At 47.0% G+C, this 17804-nt stretch overlaps 1 protein-coding gene across 5 annotated transcripts in view; it reads right to left on the bottom strand.

Annotated features, from left to right (window-relative positions):
- The window catches only part of KIF21B (kinesin family member 21B), a 69066-nt gene extending 52752 nt beyond the window's left edge, over nucleotides 1–16314 (bottom strand). For 4 of the 5 annotated variants that reach the window (XR_014008170.1, XR_014008171.1, XR_014008172.1 and 1 more), the window contains exon 1: nucleotides 15969–16314. Coding sequence is in view for 2 of the 5 variants with exons in the window: in XM_081194150.1 (XP_081050276.1) it covers nucleotides 15969–16012 (44 nt within the window). In the remaining 3 variants the exon portion in view is untranslated. The remainder of the gene's footprint in view (nucleotides 1–15968) is intronic. The other variant, XM_081194149.1, reaches the window with a different exon arrangement.
- Between the last annotated feature and the right edge of the window lie 1490 nt (nucleotides 16315–17804).

Below are 17804 nucleotides of genomic sequence, written 5' to 3'. Positions count from 1 at the left end.
TTTTGAACAGCTCTATCTGCCTCACCTGACTATTCACAAATTGGTATATTGTCTTGTAATCTGGGAAACCGGGTTCACATCTCCGCTCCTCCACATGCAGCTGCTGGGTGACCTTGGGCCAGTCACACTTCTTTGAAGTCTCTCAGCCCCACTCACCTCACAGAGTGTTTGTTGTGGGGGAGGAAGGGAGAGGAGAATGTTAGCCGCTTTGAGACTCCTGAAGGGGAGTGAAAGGCGGGATATCAAATCCAGACTCCTCCTCTTCTTCTTCTTCTTCTTCTTCTTCTTCTTCTTCTTCTTCTTCTTCTTCTTCTTCATGAAAGTAGGACTTGCTGGCCCAGCAGCATCTACTGCACCTACTAAACAATATATCACCCTCCCCAGACACTGAGATCTCAACCAGAGGCCCTCTTGTGTTCATATACCCACACATCCACACACCCTAGGTCTGTGAGGTGGTACCCAGAGACAAGGCCTTTTGTGTGGCGGCTTTTTGAGGCTTTTGGGGACCTCCAAAAGATTTATGTAGTTCAAGTGGTCTTCCCTCAAGTAATTTTTGTCCCATTTGCTGGACTGGATTATGTTGTGGAGGATATGAATGAGTTTTATTGTTTTGAAGTGTACTGGTAACACTTATTTTAGTGTTGTTTTATTGTTGCAAAGCACTTTGGAGGGCCTTCGTCCAGAAAAGCAACACAGAAATGTTTTAAAATAAATAATACCAAAATAATAATAATAATAATAATAATAATAATAATAATAATAATAATAATAATTTATTATTTATACCCCGCCCATCTGGCTGGGCCTCCCCAGCCACTCTGGGCGGCTTCCATAAAAACCAAAAATACAGTAAAATGTCACACGTTAAAAACTTCCCTGAACAGGGCTGCCTTAAGATGTCTCCTGAATGTCAGGTAGTTGTTTATCGCTTTGACATCTGCTGGAAGGGCGTTCCACAGGGCGGGCGCCACTACCGAGAAGGCCCTCTGCCTGGTTCCCTGTAGCTTTGCTTCTCGCAGTGAGGGAACCGCCAGAAGGCCCTCGGCGCTGGACCTCAGCGTCCGGGCAGACTGATGGGGGTGGAGACGCTCCTTCAGGTATACTGGACCGAGGCCGTTTAGGGCTTTAAAGGTCAGCACCAACACTTTGAATTGTGCTCGGAAACGTACTGGGAGCCAATGCAGGTCTTTCAAGACCGGTGTTATATGGTCTCGGCGGCCGCTCCCAGTCACCAGTCTAGCTGCCGCATTCTGGATTAGTTGTAGTTTCCACGTCACCTTCAAAGGTAGCCCCACGTAGAGCGCATTGCAGTAGTCCAAGCGGGAGATAACCAGAGCATGCACCACTCTGGCGAGACAGTCCGCAGGCAGATAGGGTCTCAGCCTACGTACCAGATGGAGCTGGTAAACAGCTGCCCTGGACACAGATTTGACCTGTGCCTCCATGGACAGCTGTGAGTCCAAAATGACTCCCAGGCTGCGCACCTGGTCCTTCAGGGGCACAGTTACCCCATTCAGGACCAGGGAATCCTCCACACCTGCCCGCCTCCTGTCCCCCAAAAACAGTACTTCTGTCTTGTCAGGATTCAACCTCAGTCTGTTAGCCGCCATCCATCCTCCAACCGCCTCCAGACACTCACACAGGACCTTCACCGCCTTCACTGGTTCTGATTTAAAAGAGAGGTAGAGCTGGGTGTCATCCGCATACTGATGAACACCCAGCCCAAACCTCCTGATGATCTCTCCCAGCGGCTTCATATAGATGTTAAAAAGCATGGGGGAGAGGACAGAACCCTGAGGCACCCCACAGGTGAGGGCCCAAGGGTCTGAACACTCATCCCCCACCACCACTTTCTGAACACGGCCCAGGAGGAAGGAGCGGAACCACTGTATAACAGTGCCCCCAGCTCCCAGCCCCTCAAGACGGTCCAGAAGGATGCTATGGTCGATGGTATCAAACGCCGCTGAGAGATCCAGCAGAACTAGGAAACAGCTCTCACCTTTGTCCCTAGCCCGCCGGAGATCATCAACCAGTGCGACCAAGGCAGTTTCAGTCCCATGATGAGGCCTGAATCCCGACTGGAAGGGATCCAAATAACTAAACTGGGACAAATTGTGCACCACCATGCTGCTAAAAGCTTTTATGTCTGGGACAAATGCCCTGGTGTGTCATCACAATGCCAGGGTGAAAGGGCATTCTGTGTAGAGCAGGGGTGCCCAAACCTTTTTCAAAGAGGACCAGATTTGATGCAGTAAATATGAGTGAGGGCTGAGATTTTTTTAGGATTTAAGTTGTTGAACTTTTTTTTTTTTACCCCAAAGTTGTTGTGGGTTTTTTAGGATTTTACCCCTGGACATATACTGCCATGGGGGCCAGATTAAATTGACGACTGGGCCCCCCAAAATAGACTTTGGACATTCCTAGTATAGAGGAATTCACCGATCTTAAGTGCTTGTGCCTAAGCATGTTTTTAAAAGGTCCACTTTGTTTTTAATGGAGCCCACCTTGTTCATGGAAAAGCACAAGAACTCTGTGGTGCAATCCTGTTCATGTATAGGCAGAAGTAAGCCCCACTGAGTTCAACAGGACTAGGTTTCAAATAAGTGTGTGTAGGACTGCAGCCTAGAAGTCTGACATAACTTCCACTGTGCAGAAAACATGACAAGAGGAATCACCCAGAGACGAGAATGGTAACTGTCATCAATCCATTCCCTTTATTTGTATCACATGTTCAGAGCCCTCAAGGCGAGATTTAGCACAAAGAAAAGCAGAACTGTCTGAAGCTCAGCCCAGGCAGGAACTAACCTCATAACTCTCACCACTGGAACTCACACTCTTCAAACATGACGGTCCCATTTGCATAGGGGCCAGAAAAATTAGACAAAGCGGATGGGGAGGCAGCTTTGTGAATGTGATGCTAGTCAACACCATTCTGGTTCCTACAGAAAGAAGCTTGCCAGATGGGGAAAGAGATTAGAGCCCTGCTTGAAGCATGATGCTTGAAGAGGGAACAGAAACATGAATGGGAGTGAGGGGCAGTGCGTGCCAGCTTCCTCACACACATCCCTGCATGGGGCAGCAGCACCCTCTCCACCACTGACCTTCTTGCATTGAACTGGAATGTCTGAAGTGGGGTGCTAAGCACATTTTCCATTATAAGAAGCTTCCTCACAACCAGGGTCCCAGTAACATCACAGGGCTCCTAATCATTGGGAGGCTTGAGACCTTCCCAGGCAAGGCAAGAAGGACAAGGGTGGAATGGACAGGAATGTTGGGGTGTGGATGGCATGGACATCTCCCTGGTTGTGTTGCCATGCCCTGCTCAGATATAAAGCCTGAAACAAGTCTTCAGTTCTCCAGGACAGAAGCTGGAGAGGCAAGAAGGAAAAGTGAGCGAGACCCGATCCAAATTACCATATTCTGCACTGCTACAAATAGGTAATGCAGCCTGAGCCATGCAGCAATAGACCATGTAGAAATAGAGGAATGGCAGGAATATATACCCAACCCAGGGGCTCATGGGAATCTTTGAAGGGGGAATCAAAGTCAGACACTGAAAGGGGGAAGCAGGCTTATTTCTCTCTCACACACACAAAAGATAAGAAAAGTGCTTGTTCATTTTGCCTCATATTTCAGGTTCTACAAATGCTAGAAACTGACATTAAAAAAGAAAACTGCAGAGCTAAAGTTTTAGCCATTCAGAGGGGCCATTCAGGGGGGCAACTTCTTCCCTTTGCCCTCCTTGTGGACCCCAATGACACTCCCCCCGTCTTTTGTGTTGCAAATGAGGCAGAATTATTGTTTCAGAAAGCATTTGGAGGAGCTTTATTTTAGTGTATGCTGAATTTTAACGGTTTTAATTCTGTGATTCTTATTACTATTTGTTTTGCATTTTGGGGGGCTCCAAAAACACCCTGCTGAGTACAGATCTGTATAACAACTTAGAAAGAAATGAAAAGCTAGAGATGTGTATCATTGTATCAGAATGAATGAAACATTGAACCAAACTGTTTATTTATGAACCAATGTACTTCTAGGCCGATTACAAAGTAAAAAAGCATCTTACAATGATACAGTACATGCATTAGAGCATCAGATAAACAGTTGAGAGTTTAACCTCATTTGTTTTGAAATGAAACCACAGACTGATGAACAGGTACATTTCTCATTGTTCCCATTCATTTTTCTAGTGGCAGCAGACCTGATCTCTGCAGCCATTCCTGGTTACCACAGCCCAGAACACGGCACCCCAATTCCTTCTCTTGTTACATACTTTCTCACAGATCCATATTCCTACCTATTCCTAATGGCAATCCAATGGCCAATCCCACCTGCCATTCAAGAACAGCAGCATCAGCTCTGCTGGTTACTGCATGAAAGTTCCAGAGCTGAGCACACAAGCCGGCTGTCCTTTGCTAGCTCCTACTGTGTCTTTCTTGCATGGACGGATTCAGTGATGCCAAATGAAATCTTGTTGGCATGACATCAGGCCTTCCAAAACCCTAGGAAGAAAGGCCCCATTTGTGCTGAGAATTAGCCAATAGCAGCATTTACATCCCTTCACACGGGGTAAGTACTGTAAGCGCCATCCCCTTGGCAATGCTTACTCCAACTGACAGCTTTGTAGCCAAGGCAATAATATGCCTCCCAAGCCAGAGAAATAATGTCTCATCCAAGAAGCTACCATGATAAGACTCCTCCATTCAGGATTGCCATCCCCTCCAAACTATCCTTTGCATACCTGACAAGCATGCAAGTGTAGATCCCAAATACATTATGGCACACTTGAGATGCTCCAGCAGCAGTGTGGAGGGATGTTTCTCCATGGCTTCATTCCAATTCACTGCTATAATGTTTTAAAGGTCTGGCACCACTAGTGCCCACTGCACTCATTCTTCCCACCTTGGCAAGGAAACAATTGCATGAGAAGAACCTGCAAGGGCTGGCTCCATCCACATGGTGCTGGGCCTTTAACTGCTGCAGCAGGATCCTGGGATTAAATACTGCTGGAAAAGCAGATCTCAGCCTATTGCCAGAATACCTAAAAGATGCTTCTGTTTCTTATTAGGTGGTTCCTTCAGAATGCTATGATGCTGTAGTACCAAAGTGGGTTCCAGGTGGGCAGCTCTTGCCATCAGAGGAGGACAGTTCTTGTACTGCTCCCTCATACCATACATATGCACTGGAAGGGTTCAATTTGCCTCTCATCCAAAACATGGAGGTATTTACAGCCTCTTCCATATGACAGCTACAAAATGCTTTGCAAAGATCTGATCCCTCGGTTTCTTTGTTCCAATTCAGCTCCCATCCTGTGCAGGTTCCATCTTTACAAGCAATGTTTTAAATGTGCTTTTGAGCCTCATTCACTATTTCTGCTGCATGTTGTTAACACGGTCACAGAATCATAGAACTGCCGAGCTGGAAGGCACCCACAAGGATCATCTAGTCCAACTCTCACAATGAAGGAATCACAGCTGAAAAACCCCTGACAGGTGGCCATCCAACTTACGTTTAAAAACCTTTTAAAAATCCGCAACTTTCCAAGATCAGAACATAACAGGGACATCAATGCACACGGCAAAACTGACACCAGCTACAATCAGTTTTACACACCAGTTTAACTCATGGAAACATGAAGAACCTGCTACGCCAGTGTTTCTTAAACTGTGGGCCAGGGACCATCAAACAAGCATTAGCATCACAGCCTATCCCCTGGTCATGCTGCAGCCTTCTGATTGGATGCACCCTAGCAGCAGCTCCCCGCATGTGCAGGGCATGAACATGCCTTGGAGCCGGAGTCAGGTTAAACAGCAGAGGCAAGAGTGAGAGCGTAGCATGCAGATTTGCAATGGAAGAAATCGTAGCGAGGGGGAAATAGATAATGTGCCAGGAAAGGAACAGGAAGAAGGGAGGTAAAAGAGTCAAAGTGGCTGTGGGAGGTGAAAAGGAGAAGACCCCGAGAGCAGCTGCTGAGACTTCTGGGTCCTCTGCTTCACACACATGCCCACAAACCACAGCTGGCCTCCTACTGAGCCAGGAAGCCTTTCCCGCCTCCTCTGAGGTGAAGGAGTCAAAGGGGCCACTGAAGGAAGTCAGAGAGACAAAAGTTGAATATTTTAATAAATAATAATAAACTGGGAATAGAGGTGAAGGGGATGCTCACTCTGCCAAGCTGTCAAAGAAGAGGAAGAAGTGAATGTTAAATGGAGCCAGGGAAGAGGAACAAAATAAACTGGCAGTGGAAACAGGGAACAATTTAGTGTGAAAGGAGGATAAATAACAGCAGACAACTAAAGATACTTTTGAGAGAGATGTGCTGGGGTGAAATATAAAATAAAACAAACCCTTCTACACTTAGACCCTCTGGATCAGCAATTCTGCTTAAAATGGGGAGGCTGAATCACAATACTTCCAATCCCTTGACTTAGCTTGAGAGAACTGTGGAACTCTCTGCCACAAGGAAATCACCATGGCAAGGAATTTAGCGAAGAAGGATTAGATATCAGTAGAAAATGATGCAATTCATATTCTCTGCCTCCATCTCTCCCCACTATTTTTCCTGCATCTACTCTGCCATTTTGTTACATCAATTCTGAGCCCTCTCAAGTGGGTCCTCAGAGTAGACAGTTTGAGGACCCCTGTACTAAGTGCTTCCTGTTTCTGATACATCTTTTTATTTCCTGGCCTAAAGCAATCCAATATAATGGACAGCAACAGCTTCTACCTTCCCTGCACCCTGTGGAAACAGACTATTTATACTGAGGACACAACTATTTAGGAAGAAACCAGCATTTTCACTCCCTCTCCCCCACTTCCATCTATACCCACCAATTACATCCTCCACGTCTTCCTGAGGCTTGAATGACATCAGAGTAAATACTGGCAGCGTGGGAGCAAGGAGCTACTGGGAAGTGGGGGGCACACTTTGTGTTCTTTCACCAAGCATAGCGCCATTAACAAGTTGGCAAGCTTGAAACCAATTCCTATGGAATACTCCTGCTTTTTGCCCCAAAGGGGCTAGTACTGAAAACTTGCCATTTCACCCCCGCCCCTTACAAAAAGGAAAAGCCACTTGGCATATGCTGGAGTAAGACATGAGGAGGGAGGGGGCAGTGTTACTAGCAGCAGGGGGCTCCATCTCTTGGAGAGATCAAGGACATGGCATGCTTCAGCAAGAATGTTTACAGAAGTGGCTGAGGTCTGGAGGTTGCAAGGGTTTAAATAAACTTGAGAAATCTACTTCCTTCCCCCAGTTTCACAAGCTCCATTTCCTGGCCCTAACCCTAGCAGTTCTAAACCAGGCCCATAGAAACCCTATGATTCTCAAAGCAGTGAAAAACAATGTCACACAATACGCCATCACCGCAGAGCAACCTTAAAACCGGCCACACTAAGTGCTATCATTCAGGTTTACTGATATCACAAGCTTGCATTTTCAGTGGAAACAACCCATCCTGGGTGACTGAGCTGGACTCTACATAGTTATTTGCTGAAACACTAAACAGCCCAGAAGAGACTAGGAGCAATCTTTGCGAAGCCAAGAGCTGAAGAATATGAGCATGCAACAATGGGCGTGGGTAAGAGCCTGCTAGATCATAGTGCAAGCAAGCAGGAAACCCACAAAGTACCGTAATCAGTTTATCTCCTGCAAAGCCACTTTTGACGACAGCCAGAGCCTGAGTTTTTATGCTCAAATTATTTCCACCTTCAAAACCAAACCAAGTTAACATAATGCCAGACTTAAAACAGCCTTCATTAAATTGGTCCCAAAAGCTACGCAGACATTCAGAATGACCAGAAATTGCACTGTGGTGTCTGAGATTGGTCTGGAGTGGACATTAGGCAGACTTAAAACTTAATGAAGTACATGTAAATGAATTTAAGCAAATAAGCTTTTAAGACAATCCACAAACAAGATAAATGTGATTATTTTTTAGTCTGCACAGGGTCTGATGGCCCTTCTTCCTGCTGCGGGTGTCATTTTAAAGCAGTACAAAATGCACTTCTGTACAAAATGACAGTGTTTCTGTTTCAAGCACATTCAGATTGGGGGGTGGGGGGAGATCCTTGATCAAACTTGTTCTTAAGTATTTAAAAGGGGGTGGAATGGCAAATAATACATACACGAGCTCTACACAACTGATGCAGCATGTATAGATTTAATTTTGCACTCTGGTCCCTGTATGCAAGAAAAGCTGCTCTTAGCTGCTTGAATTAAACTACTGTATCAAAAACCCTGATCTGCAGGAAGATTCTGTGTCATCAGTTAGCAAATGGTGTCAATGGCTTCCCAAGTCAGAAGTAGGCCTGGCCTCCCTAGGGATGTGCAGTTCTCTCAGAAGATACAAACTAAACTCCATTCAGATCCCCCCATTGTTTGTATGTGGGACTTGATTGTTAGGAAGGCAGAACACCATTCCCTCTGTATCCTACCCCTTTTCAGTACAAAGGGCAATGACATGAGAGACGTTTCACTGGTTTTTGGTTTCTCTAGGATTTAGTTTCTCGTCCTTTGCCTCCACCGTCTCTCTAGTGCAGTGTTTCCCAACCACTGTTCCGCGGCACACTAGTGTGCCGCGAGATGTTGCCTGGTGTGCCGCGAGATGTTGCCTGGAGGGAGGCGGGCGAGGCGGGTGGCGAGAGGCGGGGCGGCGGCGGCGAGGAGAGGCCGCCCAGCGCGGGGCTCTCGCCGTCTGCCTGCCTGGCTGCCTGCGAGCTCGGCGGGCAGCGCCTCCGTCCGCAGCGCCCGCCTCGCGGCTCTCATTCCCTGCCCCTGCCAAAGCTCACCCAGCCAAGCCGCGCTCTCCTTCCTGCCTCACTTTGCTGCCTCCTCCCCCCCCACCCCAAAGCTTGGAGGTTCCCCGGCAAGGGGGAGGAAAAAAAATGAAACTTACACTTTCATGTGTCCCTCCCGGCGTGATGCTGCGCGCTGACGTCACGGGGCTGTAATGTTGGTGTGACTCGAGATTTTTTTCATCAAACAAGTGTGCCTTTGCCCAAAAAAGGTTGGGAAACACTGCTCTAGTGTATTGCAGTCGATGCTCCCCTAACAACTCCTCCCTTTAAAAAAAAACCACCAATCTGTCCATGTGCAAATCTGGCATTTCCCATATAAATCAGTTCCATTGCAAGGTGCCTCTTGGACAGTTCCCCAACCCCCTCTTGTAAACCACTGAAGAAGCTGAAAGGTTTGACATCACATGCTATAGCATTGCAATTAAAGTAAGAACAAAAATCCTTTCTTTCTTTCACACATGTCAGTTCCTTGGTTTGAGATGCCATTTCCTAAGCTGCATTGAAGTCTGTAAAAAAAATGAGAGGGCATATAAAACCTCAATCTCTACTGCAAATGCAAAAAAGAGAGAGAAATATATGGGGAATGACTCAGATACAAGCCTGTTTGAAACAGTCCTCATCACACCTAAAGAACCAACAGAGGCAGAAAAGCAGATTTCTTCCACTTTCAAAGAATGTGTCTCTAAGTATTCCACACAGACCTCTCTAAGCCTGCAAGTTGGCATCATAAACTAAAAACGGTTTATTATTATTTTTTTTAAAAAAATCATCATGTGAAAAAGATTAAAGAGAAATCTGGATAAACGGATCAGCTGGTAAGGCAAACGGCAACCCATTCTGTTGGAAGCTGGCAGGGAGGCAGACATCGAGAGAAGGATGATCATTACCAATTTTTCTATATATAAAAAAGAAGGCCCCCACATAGAGGTATGTGGTTGCACCACTTGAAAGAAAGTGTTACTGTCCTTGCTGTTTGTTTGAGAAGCTTAAAAAGGCTTCTGCTTGCAGGACACACTCAGTGACAGACAAAAGTAGAACAAAGATAATTATTAGATGTGGAAGAAAATAACACAAGAGACAACATGGAGTCGCTGAAGGTTAATTGTGCAGCCACTGTCTGGCACAACACCACAGTCCCAGGCTACAAGGGAAAGAACATTTATCCATCACCTGGCATGTCACAACAAGACATGAATGGAGTGGCGTGTAGAGCTCTAGGGGAGGTGGGAGGAAGCGGGGGAGAGAGAGCGCGTTGTGCAGGCTTCTGCCAGACTAATCTGATATTCTTTTTTGAGAAGATAATTGGTTTTCTGGGCAAAGGAAATGCCATAAAGCATTCGCTGCAGTACCACATCAGCAATTATTAATGAAACTGGAGGATATATATGTACAGTAAGATGGATAAGGAACTGGCTACAGTAAATGGAGAAAGGGTTTTGTTAAAAGGCAGACCTTCAAACCAGAGTGGAGTTAAGGGGTGGAGTTTCTCAGTGATCAATCCAGAAGCCCATTTTTAACCAGTATTTTCATTCAGTTGGCTTCAGTTGGCAAGGAAACTATAAGTGAAATCTGCTGCTGATGCAAATTAGAAGATGCTACCGATAAAATGGAGAATCATGAAGCAACAAAGAATTGGCCCACTCCTTAAACATCAAAGCACTGGCATGTGGAGAGTCACTTTTCCATGGGTGTGTCCCACGATGGTGCTGCAACATTTAAAGGGACACCATGTCTAGGACCAACTGCATCAGAACCAGCTGTGTGACAGCTGAAGACAAGGATCCACATGGCTGGCTCTGCCCACACCGTAGCAGGCCCAAAAATGTTAAAGCTGCACCAACTCAATGACCTTTTACTCACTAGTCTTATGACTGGTTTACACGCACACACAATTTTATTGTGGGATGGAGGGTGAAAATCCACTCTCTGCAGACACTATGGACAGGTTACAATGACCACAGAGAATGAAAACAACATGCCAATGGAAACTTCTCAGTGCCACAATTCTAATATGATGGCAGCCTGCTGTACAGATCCTCATCTCTGCATAAGGAGTTTCCATGGCCTCACAGGATATCTCTAGAAGTGCTTGGGAAAGGTATGGAGGTTCTCCATTCAATGATGGCTGCCCATGTGATAAGCTACTCTACATTACAGCTCCAGAATGGAAAACACTCACCATGGGAATGTGGTTCTCAGCAGCATCCTTATTGGCTACTGTAATGTGTCAGTCCTTCTTTTAGATCAGGGTTGAGCAATTTGTGGCCCCTCCAGATGCTTCTGGAGTACAAACTCTCCTCATCCCTGACCACTGACCATGATAGCTAGGGTGGATGGGGGCTGTAGTCCAACATCTAGAGCACCACAGGTTCCCTACCTCTACTCTATAGATATTAAGCAGTGTTTGATCTGCTTCTCAGATGTTACATCTCCCTTCTGTCTGCTCCATATTCAAGGAGCTGAGCCACATTATCAGAAAGGTCCATCCACTGACTAGTATGCTGGCTGTTTGGCTGTAATAATAAATGTTCATCCATTCAATCAATCAATCCACTGACAGATCTTTTCCATTCTGCATGTGTAGGTTGTACTACCCACCGAAGGCAGAGTGATCATCCAGACGCCCTTCTGTTTTTCTTCCCACTTCCCACTTACTATTATTATTTATTAATTTTTATTAATTTTTTTATATCACCCTTCGTTCAAAAATCAGAGGGTGGTTTAAGTATTAAAAATGCAAAAGTACAAAGCCTAAAAACAAACAAAAGCAGTAGCCCCCAACCAACAGTTTAAAAGGCCATAGATTGTTTCATTAGCCAAAGGACTGGGAGAAGAGGAATGTTTTTTGTCCAGGTCAATTCATATGGTGAGAGGACGGTCGAGATATTGTGGTCCTGAACTGTTTTATAGGTCAAAACCAGCACTTATTACGTATATCCTGCATCCACTGCAAATACTTGTGCATTGCTCAGATGAATAAGAGTTCCAATGAATTCTCTCAGAATTCTTAGCTCATCGCTCAAGTAGATGTAGCCTTGTAGCTGTCCTAAGAGAACAATTTTGCTTTCTGAACATGTTTCTCTAAGTAAGCTAGCACACTGTACATATCGACATCAGAGTGCTTGAATATTGTCAAGAGGAGATCTATGAGTCAATGGATGGAGATGTCAAATTCACTTTATCAGGAAGGGAGCCCAAGACACCCCTCAAAACTGTCATCTGAACACAGGCCAGATCAGCTTCAAATACAGGGGGAAGGCAATTAAGGTTTCATACTTCCCCAAATATATTCCAAGTCATTCCCTTCTTTCACATTTTTCAGTCACAGTGTGAAGAATGAGCTCAGCTCTTGAGGACAAAGCATTTCTGATGTCTGCTTCAGTGACTGCTAAGAGCTTCTGAAAATCTATCCATCTATATGCATTGTTAGAAGATTAAGAACTGGGCTTTCCTGTGGCCAGTTCCCAATGGGAAGGAGGGAGTGGAGGGAGAAGAAGATAGGAATGGCTGCATTTTCTGTATTGTTTGGGCAGGATGCAGCCTCAATTTGCCCTTAAAATAAACTCATTCCCCTCCCTTTAGTTTCTGAAATGGTCAACAGCAAAAGAAAAAAAAGCAGTTTCTACTGGATTCAGTCAAAACAGAGAGCAGACAAAGCAGGCTACCTTCTGTTTATAAAGAGCAGAATTGCACAGGTGGAACCAGAGAGAGGGGCAGATGTCTGTCAAAGGCACAGGCAAGACCCCCGCCCATCTCTTCTCTAACTGGCCTTCTCACCTCAGCTCAGTCCCCTTCTCATCTCACCATACCTGCAGTTTCACCATACCTACACTTTCAAATGAAATGAATGATGCCCCATGTCAGTCCTTACGGCCCCCTGCTTAAGCACATTTAACTGAAACAGCACATCTTCTTCCACTGCCTCGTTTCTTTGTCGTCTCCCCAGCGTCAAATTATAGAATGTGTTTAAAAATCTGTCGGAATTATGCAAATTAAGAAGGCTTGCATATATCTGCTTAACTAAGTGCACTTGCAGAGGAGGGGAAAGATAAGGAGCTAAGATGAAAACTGAAGAATGACTTCCTCCTCACCTCAGGAAATCCTGCTGTGTCCCACTTGGCTTGAGAATGTACTCGACACAAGTCTCAGGTTCTCTCCAAACCACTAGCAATCTAAGAGTCCTGTGGCACCTTGAAGAACAGCACTGTTTCTATTGAGGCGTATGTTTTTGTAGACTAAAGCCCAGTTTGTTAGATGCCTGAAGTGAAATCTCAGTTAGGAGGTATATATACACACCCATGGGTATAAATAAGAAAAATGCAAGGTTGGAGTTGAATGGCAATGACAAGGGTTTTTTGAAACACATTGCCCTTCAACTGACACCTTACATATTTTTCTCTTTTATGCACATACCTGCCAACTGAGATTTCACTTCATGCATCTTTGGTCCATGAAAACTTCAGTCCATGAAAGCTTATGCCATGATAGATAGATAGATAGATAGATTAGATAGATAGCTATAGATAGATGATAGATAGATAGGTGATAGACAGATAGATAGAAAGAAACGTGTTAGTCTTTAACCATAGGACTCTTGGTTGATTTTGCTGCTATAGACTAACCCATGGTCATCCATTTGGAAAGCTAAACCATAAGGTCTAGAAACTTGGGATTGTTGAAAATAAAAGCTGAGTTTCTTAGGAGGAGAAGTGTCTGCACCAAATAAGGAGCCCTGTGCTAGTGTGATGCAAATGTAGACACTAAATAGTCAGAACACTGATAGGTAAAGCCTGTTCCCCGGAGAGAAGTACACCTGTCTGGAGCAATAATGCCAAAATCATATGTAAGATCTGGTGCCTCCCCCTGCACTCTGAGCAGGGAAAAAGAAGGGTCAATTTTCAGCACCAGGTCTGATGGAGGTCTGCCCAACTTTCTGTTTCATTATCTACACATACTCAGAGGCTCATATGCTCAACTGAAAAACATTCTCCTGTATTCCTGCCACAGAAGAACACTAACTTGGCAAGGAGGAGGTAGTTTTGTAAACTACAATTCTCTCCTTTGACCTCCCTGCTTAAAACACCCAGATCTTGAGTATCTCAGAGATGCCCTACACACACACATACAAAGGTTCTAAGGGTGGAGAGTTCACAAGCCAGGAAAGAGAGGCAGGAAAACCACCCTGTTTTCACAGTCCTCAGGCCAATAAATTAATGGTCTTTGGACAAACCTGGCCAGATGGGAAGTGCTCGTGATCACACAGCAAGAGATTTCAGGATTCCCACCCCTCCATCCTTGCTTCTGTGTAACAATGGTACCCTGCTATGCAAGGAGCAAAACAATACAAGGCTCCATTTCTCAGGCTTTTTAAAAAGGTGCTCTGTCACTTTAGATTCAAAATGAAGAAGCCCAAACAGAAACCACACTATGTCCAGGTGAGCGTCTCTGCGGTAGTGGCCTCACCCACACTTGGCATGTCTGATCTTAATACAGGGTTTTGCACACAAATGTGCCTCCCACCCTGACAGAGGCAATGAAGGGTTGCCAAAATGGCAGCTCCTGGTATCTGTGCATACACTAGTCTGGTGTTCGGATAAATTCTCCCATCACCGTTTCAATTCCATTTGACAAAGACCACTTAACGTCTCCAGATGACAGACTGCATTGGGAACTGAAGGCAATATCCTGAGACAGCCATCGCTAACCCTCCCCACTCTAAAACACAGCTCTCCCTGTGCAGAGCTCATGGACTCCACTGGTCATAGTGCCTCTGTTTCTTTTATTAAAGAGCCTTCAAATGCACAGACACATCCAAAGGGCATACATCTTCAGCGGCAAGAGTCAATACAAAGGAAGAAACCCTGGGCAGTGGGCCACTGCATTAACACCGCCCTTCTCCTGCAGTGGGAAAGCAAATTGCCTGGTTTCAGGTGAACCGAAAGGGGAATGTTGTACTTGCAATGCAATTATTACTTTCACAAGAAGCAAAATGGCTAGGGAGCGACAGCATTTGGCAAAGTGTGTGAGAGGGAGCGAGAGAAAGAGATGGGTGTGAAGCAGTCCTGCCATTCACAGAAGACACTGCATAGGCAGACTCACCCCCAACCCCACCCCAAACGAAAGGATGATGCTCAAAAGATATCAGGCACCTGCATATGGCAGATTAAAGCACAAACTCTGGTTAGAGGGAAAATGAACTGACAGCCAAACAAAACAGATTTCGTTGTTGTTGGAGGGAGATAAGAGCTTAACAAGGGGAAGGAACCAGCCAGCCCCTACGGAAACCTGACAGCAGCGGATTTATCTGAAATATCAATAACGGGGATAAATGGAGTGTGCAAAGAGAGACAGAGGCAGAGACGCGGCTGAAAGGAAAGGCAGCAAAACGCAGAGCAAATGTGCAAAATACAGGATTTCCTTGTCTCTCTTGCTTTGACTTCAGAAAAAAATAGGGAGGGGCAGCTCTAGGTCTCTTCAGGAGACAAATACTCCAAACCTGCTTCTTGCACATTACTTATGGAAGCAGCAGAAAACTGGCTTCCACAGACAGAAACAGGATTTCATTGTAAGAAGAGATTTGGGTTTAAACTCACAGGGTAAAAGAGGAGAGGCAAAAAGGATAAGAAAAAAGGACGGTGTGAGGTGCGGCGGCCAAAATATTGATGTGGCTAATCACATGCGCATAAACACAGAGACCGATCAGCCCAGCAATTGGACAGTGCAGTCCCCCCACTCCGGGTGACCCTCTGCAGCAGAGACAAAGAGGAGCAGGACAATACGGATCGGAGTGTGTATGTGTCACACATGCCCCACAACCGGTAAAGCTCACACGCCCCTGCCTGCAGACGGAGGCGCGCGCCTCTCCCGAAGGATGCCCGTCTAACAGTCCCACAAACGCGGGTCTGTGTGCCAAGGGCAGGATCACCGCTGTAGGCAAGTCAGCCCAGCCCACGCCGCTTCCAAAAATGCCCATGTCCCCTGAGGGAAGACCAATGGCACAAGCTCCCCTCTGCCGTAGGGAGGCTCTCCTCCCCACCCCCGACAGATCGGAATGAATGGACCGGCCTGCAGCGAGCGGCGCGAGGGACACCCTTTGTCTGCGCCCACCTGCGCCGAACGTCTTTCTTTCCCAGCCCGCCCCCTCCCCCGCTCTTTTCTGCCGAGCTCACCTCACGGCCACCTTGACGCTGCAGCTGTCCCCCTGGGCGGCCATGCCTTCCTCCTTCTCGTTCTCCTCCTCCTCCTCTCCGCGCCGCAGCAGAGCGCTGCCCCCCAACCACCATGGGGCCGGGGCCAAGACGAGGCTGAGGCGGCGACTCGGCTAAGAAGAGCGCAAGGCGCGGAGGCCGCCTGGAGCAGGAGAGGGCATGCTGGGCGGCGGCGGCGGCTCTTCCTACGGCCAGCCGCGCTCTCTCGCTTCCTGCCTGGGAGAGAAGGCAGCGGCGGCGGCGGCGCGCAAAGCTACGCAGCGCCCTTCTCCCTCCTGCCCGCCCCGCGGCAGTAGCGGGACTGCTGAGGTAGCCCGCGCGGCAAGCGAGCCTCCAGCTGCCCAGCGCAGGGGGCGGGGAGGGGGAGGGGCGCCGAAAACGTCGCCCCACGCCCCTTCCGTCGAGAAAAAAGGTGGGGGAGGGATTCATTCGGATTTGGGGCGGTGGGAGGCGAAAGCCGAGGGGGGGGGGCGCACTACCATTAGGACTCAGTTCGGAGGTAGGGAGGGACTCGAGAGCGTGCTCTCCATGCAGTCAGGGGTTTAAAAAAACAAAACACCAACAAAAAGTCATTTAAAGACGGGGCGGGTTTTTAGTGAGGCATAAGCTGCAGCCCATTTCATCTCTTAAGCATGTGCAGAGTGCCTTGATCTACCCACAGCCGCCCATGGTGCATTCAAAGAAGAGCCGGAATGAGCTTGGAAGTTGCCACGAATTTCAAGTGTGAGCACATGGATCGTGGGACTGTTCCCCCCCCCCCCCGCTAATGTAATATATATGTGTGCCAACCGGGTGCAATGCGGAGTAGGAGGAGTGAAGCTGCAGGACAGAGCTTTTGTGCTCTTAAAAGATATGACGCGAATCTCCCCTTCAGCGCTGTGGATACAGTGGTACCTCGGGTTAAGTACTTAATTCGTTCCGGAGGTCCGTACTTAACCTGAAACTGTTCTTAACCTGAAGCACCACTTTAGCTAATGGGGCCTCCCGCTGCCGCCGCGCCGCCGGAGCACGGTTTCTGTTCTCATCCTGAAACAAAGTTCTTAACCTGAGGTACTATTTCTGGGTTAGCGGAGTCTGTAACCTGAAGCGTATGTAACCCGAGGTACCACTGTAAACTGAGACGGCAATCGTAATTTCATGGGAATCATTGCCTTTGAACTCAGTGTGACTTACTTCTGAGTAGACCCACATAGGACTGCGGTGTGGAGATGCCCAGCAGCCTTTTCTCTTACTGATGGGTAAGAGATGTGAACTGTGTTAAGTCCTAATAAGGGGGCAGGAGAGAGACACTTAAGTTTAGGGCAGTAGCAGCTTGAGATAGAGTCTCTTCTGCCCCCTACTGGCCACAGATGGCCAAGCTGCCCGCCTTGCATCCTAAATAACTAAACAAAAGTCCCCTCTTGTAAATGATGCTCTGAACCAGCGTTGGTCAGCCACCTGGTGCCCTCCAGATGCTACGTGGGGCTGATGGGAGCTGGAGTCCAACAACATGTGCAGGAACACAGATCTCCCCCACCTCTGATGCAGGTGGCCTTTCTCCATTTCTGTGAGCATGGGAGGGATGCTTGTTTGCCTGTCCAGAGAGAGGGACTGCATGTATAGCAAACAGGAGTTCCCAGTAGTTTGTAACTGGAACTGGAAACCTGTGCCTGCACACATTTCTGCTTTTTATTTATCACATTTATTGATCACTTGGTGTCCTACTAGTTGCAGTGGGTGGGAGAAGGGGGCAGGCAACACACATACATGTTCTCTGGATTGGGTGCTGGCAATTCTTTTAGTGCATCTCTACCTACC

The sequence above is a fragment of the Podarcis bocagei genome (assembly GCF_964188305.1).
Source record: "Podarcis bocagei genome assembly, chromosome: 5".
Taxonomy (NCBI): Eukaryota; Metazoa; Chordata; class Lepidosauria; order Squamata; family Lacertidae; genus Podarcis; species Podarcis bocagei.
Note: the sequence above shows the minus strand (reverse complement) of the source record. Positions and strands in the feature narration are given on the sequence as shown.